This window comes from Macrobrachium nipponense, chromosome 16 (assembly GCF_015104395.2).
Source record: "Macrobrachium nipponense isolate FS-2020 chromosome 16, ASM1510439v2, whole genome shotgun sequence".
NCBI lineage: Eukaryota > Metazoa > Arthropoda > Malacostraca > Decapoda > Palaemonidae > Macrobrachium > Macrobrachium nipponense.
In genome coordinates this window covers 54852627-54865126 of record NC_087209.1, presented here as the reverse complement: position 1 = coordinate 54865126, position 12500 = coordinate 54852627, and the positions used below count along the sequence as shown (strand labels likewise).

General features: G+C 39.5%; 1 protein-coding gene across 1 annotated transcript in view; it reads right to left on the bottom strand.

Moving 5' to 3' along the window:
- Window positions 1-12500, bottom strand: part of LOC135195700 (nuclear factor of activated T-cells 5-like) — a gene marked incomplete in the record, with an annotated part of 221671 nt that overhangs the window by 115919 nt on the left and 93252 nt on the right. The window contains 1 exon segment of the mRNA XM_064222099.1: window positions 5876-6066. Coding sequence (XP_064078169.1) covers window positions 5876-6066 — 191 coding nt within the window.

The following is a 12500-nucleotide window of genomic DNA, read 5'->3' as shown; positions in this document are numbered from 1 at the left end:
CTCACTAACACCAGCCTGATTCTCTATATCTTTAGTTTGAAGGCCAGACTCTTTCAAAGCTATTACCTGGGAGATAACTTCAGGTGACAAGTCCTTTGTTTTGCCATTAATAAATGAACAATAGCCACTTTACACAGTGCAACATGGTGGAAATGCAGAACAATAGCACAGTCACACATGAAATACAATCCACAATGGTGGCCTTCCTCAAAATGAACAATAATAAATGGGACTGTCATGCTCACTGAGAATGCACAAATGTCAATTTATTCACCCTCAAAAATACCACTTTTTTTTTTAGCCAGAATAATAAAGTTGTCTTTGAAATTTACTATTATAAATTCAGTATCGATGACAAAAGGTTTAGCCTTGCTAGACTAAACAAATCAACCCATGAAACCAGAACATGAATTCGTCACCCCTATACGAAGTAATGTGCTGCAACCTGACTTACTTGGTCCTTCCCTCCATGTCCCCCTTGCATCTATAAGTAAAATTCCCTCCCAGATTTAGAGAAAAATGAAAAAAAAGAGAAAGAGAAGGGGTTTCTATTCTTTTGGGAATGAACTAGTGAGATACTTGACACTGCTTCTTATCCAATCTTGAATGCATGGTTGAATGCCAGACTAAACGCTGCTTCTTATCCTATCTTGAAAGCATGGTTGAATGCCAGAGTGCACAGCATAAGTCCCCTTCAACATTCAGCCTGTTTCCGTATTTAGTCTCGAGAGCAACGAGCATAGAAAATGAAGCTTCACAAAGATACATGGATCCAAACATAGTTAGGATCCAAGCGAGTCCAACTAGAGTATAGTAGACTATACAAAAATAATGTTATAAGGCGATACTTTTGCATTTTTCATAAACTTCTGAACATTAGTTCCTCACTGTTGTTAAGAAAATATTGAATATAATTAAAGAATTTTCAATTTTTCCCAAGGTCTCACACCCGACCAGGTTGAGAACCATTGCTCTGGGGGTTTGGCTTCTTCCTGATAAACAAAAAAAAAACCAGTTCAATAACAGAGACCCTATATTATAGACTGCACTTAAATAATCTTACTGTCAGCAGCAATTCCACATATAGTTCCTAACCTAAACTAACCTGTACTTTTCAGCATTCAATTTAAGAGATTCTTTGAAAATGTAAATCTACAAGGGTAGAACTGAAAAAATTAATAATAATAATGCAAATAATAAGTGCAGGGGTCTGTTAAGTTGAGGTGTTACTGGCACCACAACTTGACTACCCTCAACTGACCATATTTTGTTGTTCATGGGATGTGTCCAAGTCTGGTAAAAATAAAAATAATATTTCTTGCAAGTAGTATGATTATTTTTCATTATGTGATTAAAGATCTAACTATAGTGTACAATACAGTTGCATATTGTAATTTATTTGCCATAATGTTAATTTCATATTTGAAAAGTAATTTACAAGTGAAACTGTCACTCTTCATTCATCTGGCAATTTCTTCATTCATCTGGCCATTTCATACTCAGAAATTCTGTGATACTTGGTTAAATAAAGCATAACTGCATGCATATATGTATGTACTACACCTGTATTCAGAATAGGTAACCACATGATTACGTTATTAATGAAACACATAAAAACAGTTTTTCACTTTAATTTTTGTTAGTGACTGAGCTTAAACCCCCACCACCAATGACAGTACTAATCTGACTCCAATATTTGGCAATTATTACTAACCAGCAGCCTGACTAGCCAGAGGAGAGCAAAGGTTAAAAATGAAGATACGAGGTTGAAAATGGGCACTTTATTTTTTCTATTTTTCTTTTCTATACTGCCTTGGTTAAAACAGTGTAGCTCCCAAAGCTTTATTCCAAGAGTTGCACTTAGCACAATAATTTAGTGTCACACATGTATATTTTTCAGTCTCTCTCTCTTTTTTTTTTCCACAAAGAACTGATGTTTACTAGAGAGAGAGAGAGAGAGAGAGAGAGAGAGAGAGAGAGAGAGAGAGAGAGAGAGAGAGAGAGAGAGAGAGAGAGAGAGCAAATGCGGAGAAGTAAGCAATTCCACAGTAAGTGTGTAGCTTCCCATCATGCAATGCATATGTGCATGTAAATGCATGCATACACACCTTTAAGTGTCTTACATAATCGATAGCAGGGATATTCATACCCAACTTTATCATATGGGTTGCTTCTTTGGCTGCTCTATCAGCCTCTTCATTTCCTTTGATCCATATATGGGCAGGGATCCCACATATTTCTAAATTTTTTCCATTAATATAAAGCTCATGAAGTAATAACTTAATTTATTGTACAAAATTATTTTTTTGGATTGTAATTTTCAATGGCTTCTATAGTGCTTATGAAGTTGCTACAAATCACAAAATTATTAAATGAAGTTTCTTCAAATATTTATACGGCTGATGTTATTGCCCATAATTCAGCTGTTAACACTGAGGCACTGTCTGGTAAAGAGAACTGATATGTTTTTCTTGGGACACTGCAGATTATCCCATTCCATGTGCTGATTTAGAGCCCTCTGTCTATATTGTGCAATGTGGACCTTTTCGGTTTATATGCTCTATTGTATGTTGCATATGGTATTTTGTTGTGTATGAATAACGTTTTGATAAATATCTTAATTATATACAAATTTTCATTTCATTCACTGTCCAAGGAAGATGTACTTTTACTATTGAAGATATTTGTATATTTATATTTAGTGACTCAAACAATCTTCTAGCTCAAATTGGGAAAGGTGGTGGATGATTGCTTATAAATATAGTATAAATATAGTATCTCTTAATTCAAATAGTTTTTGTTGTTAGAGAATTGCTTGTCCAAATTCTCAGAGCACTCTATGGAGAGGGAGAGGTAGCTCACCACATTCAGTCTGTAAAGAAGAGGTTGTTATTGATCTAAAGGCTCCTTACATATTCTAAGGCCCTCATTGCGAACTGGGTCTAACGTTTTCAGTGCTGCGTCTGATGCTGAGCCGTATATTTCGCTACTGTAATCAATGATAGACAGCACTGTTGCTTTATACAGTAATGTAAGGGTTTGTCTATCAGCTCCTCAAATGGTGTTTGATAATTTTCTAATTAGATATAAAGCTTTTCTACATTTTGATTTAACTCATGTGATGTGGGCTTTCCATTTTAAGTGATTATCAAATATTAATCCTAAAAATATTACAGTTTGGCCAATAAGTATACTATGATTTCTAATTTTTAAATCTATTTCTTCACCTTTCTTCCACCTTTTATTTTTCATAAAACACGATTTCTTGAGTCTTATGTATGGATAATTTAAAGCCTACAAATGGCTCAATTAACAGTCCACCACTAAGGATGCTTCCTTGTGGAACACCATTTTCAAGTGGAAATGTTTCGGACAATACATCATCTGTTCTCACTTGATAACTGCGATTTGTCAAAAGGTTTTGGATGAACATCGTAAACGTCCACAGATGTTGTTTTGTCAATTTTTTAATATAGCATACCTCCATGTACTTAGCATTGTATACCTTTTCAAAGACAAAAAAAAAAAAAAAAACAGTTACAGTTACGTATAGGCAGTCCCCGGCTATCAGCAGAATCGATTAATGGTGATCTGGAAGGTGCCGAATAGAGTTATGGCACCATAACATACCTAAAAGAGGCGCCATTAACCAAAACTTAGACACCATAAGCATCATAAATCGCAGGGTTTCGGTTAATGGTGGTTTTTGCCTATCAGCACCTGGCGGAGAATGGTATCCCCACCAATAACCGGGGACTGCCTGTACGTATTTGTTTTCGTTCTATTCCTCTATGTATATGGTCTTTTTAGTCAGAGAGGAAATCTAAAGTAGATCTGTTACATTGTGACCTAAATTGAGTGGGAGTCAAAATTTTATTTTCTCGAATGTGTCATGTTAGTCGGGCATTTACCATTTTCTCTAGTAATTTGCATAAGCAACTTGTTAAGTGAAATTAGTCTGTAATTATTACATTACTTAGATCCTTTCCACATATGGGGATACAAATTATTACAGATTACACCATTCATTAAGAAATAAATTGCAAATCCATAAATGATTATAAAATTGTAATAGGTATGACTTTGCCATAGGTGCTAAGTGGCAGATCATCTCAAATCAAATATTGTAACCTCAAGGAGAAGATTGATTGCTGTTCAACAGAGCATATTCCAACTCTTCCATACAAAATTTTGTGTTTTATAATATATATCTTCTATTGTTTCAAAATTTATTGTTATTAATTGCTTATAATTTTTCTCTGTGTGGAAGTGTTCGTTGTGCAGAAGTGTTCATCCAAACCTTGATCACTACTTACATTTGCTAAGTTTTTCCCTATTATATTACTTATTTCTTTTGGGTTAAGTATTCTTACCCCATCTTTTAATATGGCACTAGACATGCATTACTCAACCCAAAAGAAATAAGAAATATAATAGGAAAAAACTTAGCAAATGTAAGAAGTGATCAAGGTTTGGATGAACACTTCTGCATGGGTACCATTTATTTTCCTAATTTTCCCCATATCGCTTGTATGGGAGTATTATTAGAGAGATCTGATACATATTTCCTCCATGAAATGATTCTTCCTTGAATTACTTTCTATTTAAATTTTGCAGATATTTTATAATACAGGGGATTTAATGTTCCAATTTCTAGTATTAATATAGTAATTTCTTGTAAAATTCCTTTTGATATTAGTAATGTTTTATTTATTTTACTGAACTTTCTATTGAAATTATCTAATTGTCTCCCTATTGAGTGTTTTATATTTATCTATTCTGTAAGCTTATCGGGGCAAAATGGGACTTAGTGTTTTGTTGGATGTGGTTTTGTGTTATTGCTCTATCAGCAGCATTTTTAATGAAATCAACAGGAATTTTGTCAGTTTCATAATGGTCTTTTAAATATACAAATGGTGGGATATTTCTTGTGTGCATTTCATATCACTCCCAATCTGCTTTATAAGTTACAATGAGGAACATGTTTTGCAGGATTATTTTGTAATAAGGACATTAATATTGGGAAATCATCACTGGTGTGCGAGTCATCAACTGTACTCTAATCTAATTTGTCAACTATATATGTTGCACATAGAGTTGAGTCCATTGAAGAAAATGTTCCTCGTTTTTTAAAAATAGGTGCTAATTTCGTCAGATGAAATCAAAACTACAAGAAAAGCAGTCACATCTTATGAGCAATAGTCAGTGAAGGTTAAAGAAGCAAAGACAGAGTGAATCTGCTAGCTCCATTATCATTTGTTTGAGCCACAGACCTATGTTCTTTATCTATAAAAAAAAGCTTTTGAACTTACCGATTAACTTTTTTCCACATATCATTCTTAATTAGTATTTGAACTTTACATCTTTTATCTGCAAAAATATTTAGTCATAGTATAATCATATGCTTTTGTCAACTTTTGTCCTCATATAATCAAATGTTTTTGTAAACTTTTGTTATGGCTTTTGTAAAGTTTTGTTGTGAACTTTATGGTTAAATTTATGGTTCTGATGTTTCCCATCCTTCCTTGCAATTTTTACTCGGAAGCCAAGTTGATGAGTTTGTTTTACTAGAACACACACTGAAGTCTGTAATTTTCAACATAACGAATACTTCCATCACTAGCAGCTAATTAGCTTATGAAATAGGTGGCAATTTCATTCACAACTAGTTCTGAAAATGAAGGCATTCTCTAAACATGACTTTGGTACACAATAATGAACACAACATCCTTCTCCAAAATTATCTTTTCACATAAATGGAAAATGTCAAGTATGTAGACTTAAAACTTACAGCAAATTATTGCTTTAATCTACATGCATTTTGCACAACATAAAAAGGAGTCATACGAAAACAATAAGCACAATGCATACTTACCTCATTACCATATCTTTACAGGGCTCAAGCACAGCTTCAATGACAGCAGTACCATCAATACGTTTTTCTTTACAAGGAGTAGAATTCTTACCACTTACACGGCATACTTGATAAAACATGTGAGGACTTGTTCTTGCACTGTCATCCCCAACAAACACCTGAACAACTGTTGGTTTTGTGTACCCAATCAACTGGAAAGCAAAATGAAATTTTCAAAAAACTAAATTTACAATCAATTGAAAACTAAAATGAAACTTTTCAAAACTTAAATCTACAACCTACTTAAGGTTGGCCAACTAAAGAAAAAAATACATGAATAGCTCTTCCGATGAGAAGGCCTTCCTGTTGTAAGTACAAATATTCAAGTATGGGCACTGAAGTAAAACGCCTTCCTGTTGTAAGTAAAAAAATTCAAAAAAGGACACTGAAGTATGTACAGACTGGATCCTTGCAGTAAAGCTGTAAAGAAGTACCAAATGAAACAAGTTACAAAGGAAACCATTAGCCTAGCAAGGATCTTATAATAGGAGTGCTATGATACTGAGATAAATGATGTGTAGGTTGACAAGGATGGTACAGCTAATATGACAACCACTCCATTGCTATGGCCCACCACAATATGATGGTCAAGAATCTGGTATATTAGTAATTACTGAAAAAAGTCATGGTGTAAGTTCAATGGGCAGGAAAGAGTGAGATCCACATTTCATGGCATCCTAATATCAGGATGTTAAAATTCAGAAGTGTCCTAGAGGGTTGTGTTGGAGGGTAATATATAGATATAAATGCTTCTACACAGTAATACTTCACAGAATATCACTGATTCATTCTAAAAGAACACAACTCAAGTTGTAAAGACCTACTGTGTATTTCAAAGCCGAGTCTAATTGATTTTTGTCAATGAAATCTTACCAAAGCATCAGATATGGCTCTTATTTTGGAAACAGCTATTTGAAACCATGGCCTATTTGGCAAAAATATGCAGTGATCTCTAATGTTGATAATTAAGGCACTTATCAGAGTAAATCAAAGAAATTTAAAGGGAACTTAGCTAAATTTAGTAAGTGCCCAGCGAGAGGCCAGATATGATGTAAACTATGACATCAGACATAATAGCAGGGTTCCCAGAAGTATAATAATCTTAGTAACACAAATATTTGCCCCTCTGGTACAGTAAGTATTAAAGAAAAAGGTAGGCAAATCATTGTTGAGAATGACGATAATAATATGTTATCCATTGATAATACCACGGGCAATGAATAAGAGTACACATGACAATATTATATCAAAGGAATTCCGTACATATACATATGGCAATATTACTATTTTCATTGTACAATTTTACGTTGACTATAGGAATACATAGCAATTATAACAATTTCTGTTTACCATTTCACTGTTAGTTATGCAAAACCTTTTGACTTGGTAAAATGCAATCAAATTTAAATGAAAATATGATCATTTAAAAGTGTTAAGTACAATATTTTGCCGAGATATAACTAACTGGTAACCTTGCATAATAGTAAACATTGCCGACGACAGGGCGAGGGCATGTTATACATATTTGCTGCTGCACCTATGGCAGGCCTAGCAAATTATGCTTGTGGCTCCAAGATTACTTTTGTGTTGCATGTTTTTGCAATATGCAACAAAGAAAAGAATCGTGTGTCATATGCTAAATATCAACAGGTTTAGAAAGGAGGACAAAGGTGATCTTTAAAGGAGTAATACTTGAATGACAAGTATGGAAAAGAGATATACAAACATTTTGTTTATTTCAAGTCCTCTCTAACTTTCAGACCAAAAATAAACAATGGCCGAATTTTTCTGGCTGATAAACTATCTCACTGACCTACTGCAACAACCATTTCTGGGTTCGACCTGTGTCTGCCGGTGAAAAATCCCTGTAGCTCATTTTTCAAGTATAAATATATCCTAATATATACCAGAGAAAAAGCTTACATGGTATGCTGAAGTTACTACCCTCAGCGCGAGCACCCCGAAGGGTGTCGGTATAAGTAAAGGGGCGAAGTGGTTACTATTCACAGATCCTCTGCCACTTGGAAGATTCCCTCTTCAAAATCCCTCTGCGGTGGGAGTCGTTCCAAGCATCCCCCGCCTCACCCTCCACTCGCAACTACTACTAGTACCCACGCGCATCCTCATTCCTGTAATTGTGTGCTGCACGTCTTTTTCGCTCCAGGATTTTTGTCCAATTCTTCCCATTTATTCATCATGGCTTCGTCAGATGTTACTTCTACACCTAAGTTGAGTACCCCAATTTACGTGTTTTTCATTTCATGTTAGAATTTCCCCCATAATTCGCCTTCGGCCCTTCAGAATAGTATTGGAGGCGCCGTCGGCTGAGCCCCATTTTGGGAGCGTCATCGGAACGCGTGCAAATTTTCAGCACATGAGACCTACGAAATATGATATTGTAATGATACAATTAAGTTTGTTCATACTTACCTGGCAGATATATATATAGCTGTATTTTTCCGAATCCGACAGAAATTTAAAACACTTACGACACACGCATGGGAGTGGGTCAGGTGGTTAGTACCCATTCCCGCCGCTGGGAGGCGGGTATCAGAATCTTCCCATTTTCTATTCATAATTTTTTATTTCCACTGTCTCCTGAGGGGAGGTGGGTGGGTACTTGATTATATATATCTGCCAGGTAAGTATGAACAAAACTTAATTGTATCATTACAATATCATTTTGTTCATGAAACTTACCTGTCAGATATATATATAGCTGAATCCCACCTTTGGTGGTGGGAGTAGACAGAATAGAAGATTTTAGGAAACATATATATGCAGATAATTGATATCTTGATTCCTTACCTGTTAGCATAGCTGACTTCGTGGTTACTGCCGCGTAAGTCTGCTTGTGCTACTAGAGTTGCCAGCGAGGTAGAGACCTATATAGCTGGTGCACTCAGATGATCTGTCAACAGGGGCGAGACCACGACGTGACTAGACCATTGACCATACAAATGAGGGCAACGAAGTAAAAACCAAACCACCTGGCGTAGCCTACCAAAAGTATCCCACATAGACTAAGCTAAATGGAAGGGAGATCCGCCGCAGGAGCGGTCAACCCCACAACCATAACACAGTTAAAAACTCCCCTAAACCATTAAAGGATAGGATGAGCGCTACCTCCTGCCCCCAAAACAGTGTCTGCAGCGACGTATGGTCCGAGCGAGTAACCAATTTTCGTAGTTGCTTTCACCTCCCGCAGGTAGTGTGAAGCGAACACCGAATTGCTTCGCCAATAAGTGGCGCCCAAAATGTCTTTGATTGCCATATTTTTAGTGAAAAGCCACCGAAGTAGCAATAGCCCTCAACTCGTGGGCTTTTCACTTTCAGAAGCTCCATGTCACTTTCACTACACTTTTCATGGGCTTCCTTAACCGTACTTCTTAAGAAGAACGCCAGTGCATTCTTCGACATCGGAAGATCTGGTTTTTTCACAGAGCACCACAAGTTCTCCGAAGAACCTCTGCATGCTCTGGTTCTCTGCAAATAAAACTTGAGAGCCCTGACAGGACACAGGACTCTCTCAGCTTCAGGTCCCACTAGCTCCGACAACCCCTTGATCTCGAACGTTCTCGGCCAAGGGTTGGAAGGGTTCTCGTTCTTTGCTAAGAACGTAGGACTTAAGGAACAAACTGCACTATGATCCTTGAACCCAATATGCTTGCTTATGACTTGAATTTCGCTAACCCTCTTCGCCGTCGCCAGAGCGGTTAGGAAAATGGTCTTCTTAGTAAGATTCCTAAGCGAGGCTAAATGGAGCGGTTCAAATTGACTCGACATGAGAAACTTCAGTACCACGTCTAAGTTCCACGATGGTACTTTAGGTTGGAGAACTTTCACAGTCTCAAATGATCTAATGAGATTCATGAATGTCTATATCATTCGCTAAGTCGAGTCCTCTATGTCTGAAGACCACAGAAAGCACGCTTCTGTAGCCTTTAATCGTGGGAACGGCTAGTTTCGCTTCTTTTCCTAAGGTGAAGAAGGAAATCTGCTATCTGGCTCACAGAGGTTGAGGTGGAGGAAATGCCCTTCCTTCTGCACCAACTTCTAAAGACAGCCCACTTTGATTGGGTAAACTGCGATTGAGGAGGGCCTCCTTGCGGTGGCAATCGCCGTTGCCACAGGTCTTGAAAAAACCCTCGCTCTGGCCAACTTCTTGATAGTCTGAACGCAGTCAGACTCAGAGCGGGGTAGGTTTTTGTGGTACCTCTCGAAGTGGGGCTGTCTGAGTAGATCTTTCCTTAGGGGCAGAGTCCTCGGAAAGTCTACTAGGAAGGACATCACCTCCGTGAACCAGTCGGCCGCTGGCCAGAAGGGGGCGATGAGGGTCATTCTCGCTCCTTCTGATGCAGCGAACTTCCTCATTACTTCCCCGAGGATTTTGAATGGGGGAAAAGCGTAAATGTCTAGTCCGACCAATTCCACAGTAGGGCGTCTACTGCCACTGCTCCCGGGTCCAGAACTGGGGAGCAATACAGCGGAAGTCTCTTCGTTCGGGAAGTTGCGAAAACGTCCACATGAGGACGTCCCCACAGCTTCCATAGCGCCTGGCATACTTCCTGATGAAGGGTCCATTCCGTCGGCAGAAGCTGTCCTTGCCGACTGAGAAGGTCCGCCTCGCACGTTTTTCCACGCCTGACACAAAACCTTGTCAGAATCGTGACGTTTTGCGACTTCGCCCAAATCAGGATATTCCTCGCGATGACGAACAGAGAATGAGAGTGAGTTCCCCCCTGTTTCCTGAGGTATGCCAAGGCTGTGGTGTTGTCCGAGTTTATCTGAACCACTTTGCTGGAGACTTCCTCCTCGAAGAACCTTAGAGCGAGGTAAACCGCTGAGAGTTCTTTTAGGTTGATGTGCCAGGACACTGTTCCCCTCTCCAGGTGCCTGACACTCTCTCCCATCCCAGTGTTGCTCCCCAACCCACGTGGAGGACGCGTCGGAGAACAACACTAGGTCGTTCCGAAGCTTGAGCGAAAGTCCTTCCGCAAGCTTCTTTGGATCCAACCACCATTTGAGGTGCTTTTTCACTTCTTCGTCAAAAAAAAAACAAGACCTCTTCTAGATCCTGTTGCGTGACCAATTGCTTGAGAGGAAGAACTGAAGTGGTCGGAGGTGCAACCTTCCCAGAGAAACAAACTTCTCCAGTGAGGAAATGGTCCCGCCCAGCAGACTCATCCATTCCCTCACCAAGCATGTTTCCTTCCCTAGAAAGGCCGACACTTTTGTCCAGGGCATTGAAGTTGTCGCCCCTGGGACGGAAAAGCCGAAAACGCCACTGAGTCCATCTGAAATCCCCAGATAGACTAAGGATTGAGAGAAGGAGTCAGATGCGACTTCTCGAGATTCACCGAGTCCCAGGGACTTCGCTACGACAGAGTCGTGTGAAGGTCCTTCAGACACCTGTCTTGCGATGAGGGCTCGAATAAGCCAGTCGTCTAGGTAGAGAGAGATCCTTATTTCCGCAAGATGGAGGCACCTCGCAACGTTCTTCATAAGAACGGTGAACACCATCGGCGCCGTGCTGAGACCGAAGCAGAGTGCCCTGAATTGGAAAATCTCCCTTTCAGGACAACCGCAGGTATTTCCTTGATCGGGGATGGATGGGGACGTGAAAGATGCGTCCTGAAGTCTAACGAGACCACCAATCCCAATCCCCCGGTCTTAAAGCTGCAAGCACGGATTGAGTGTCCTCCATCTTGAACTTCTGCTTGGTAAACGAAGCGATTTAGACTGCTGACATCCAGAACGGGGCGCCACCCCCCTGACTGCTTCGGCACTAGGAACAGACGGTTGTTAAAACCCCGGAGAAAACTCCGGTCGAAGACCTGTTCCACTGCCTGCTTCTCGATCATTTGATCTAGTAGATCGTGAAGCACTTTCTGCTTTTCTCCCTGATACGACGGAGACAAAATCCTTTGGTGTCGAAGACAGGCGGGGGTAAACATCAGGGAAAGGAATTCTGTACCCCCTTCTTGACGATGTCCAGAGACCAAGCGTCGGCACCTCTCTCTTCCCAAGCTTTCGCGAAATGTAGAAGCCTGGCTCCTACGGTGTCTGAAGGACTTCCCTCTCACTTCTTGCTCTTGGAAGGAGCGGGAGTCTTGCCTCTGAAAGAGCCTCTTCCTCGAGGGGCTGGCTTCGAGGAAGAAGCGGATCGAAAGGGCTTCGACTTCTTCAAAGCAGAGGACCCAGAAGACGAAGAAGTAGCAGGCTTCCCTAGAAGACTGTGCCAGAAGGTCTTGAGTTGCTTTCTCCTGGAGACTAGCAGCTATGTCCTTTACCATAGACTGGGGGAAGAGATGTTCTGAGAAAGGAGCGAAAAGAAGATCCGCTTTTTGCGCTGGTGAGACCGACTTTGCAGTAAAATTGCAAAAAAGTGCTCTTTTCTAAGCAGTCCCGTGCTGAAATGAGCAGCCAATTCCTCAGAACCATCCCTGACGGCCTTGTCCATGCAAGACAATACACTGGACAGCTCCCCAGACTGATGGAATCAGAACTCCTGGACCTGGCATCCAATACTCCAGGCACCAGTCAAGAAAATTAAAGACCTCTAGTGTCCTGAAGAGGCCTTTAA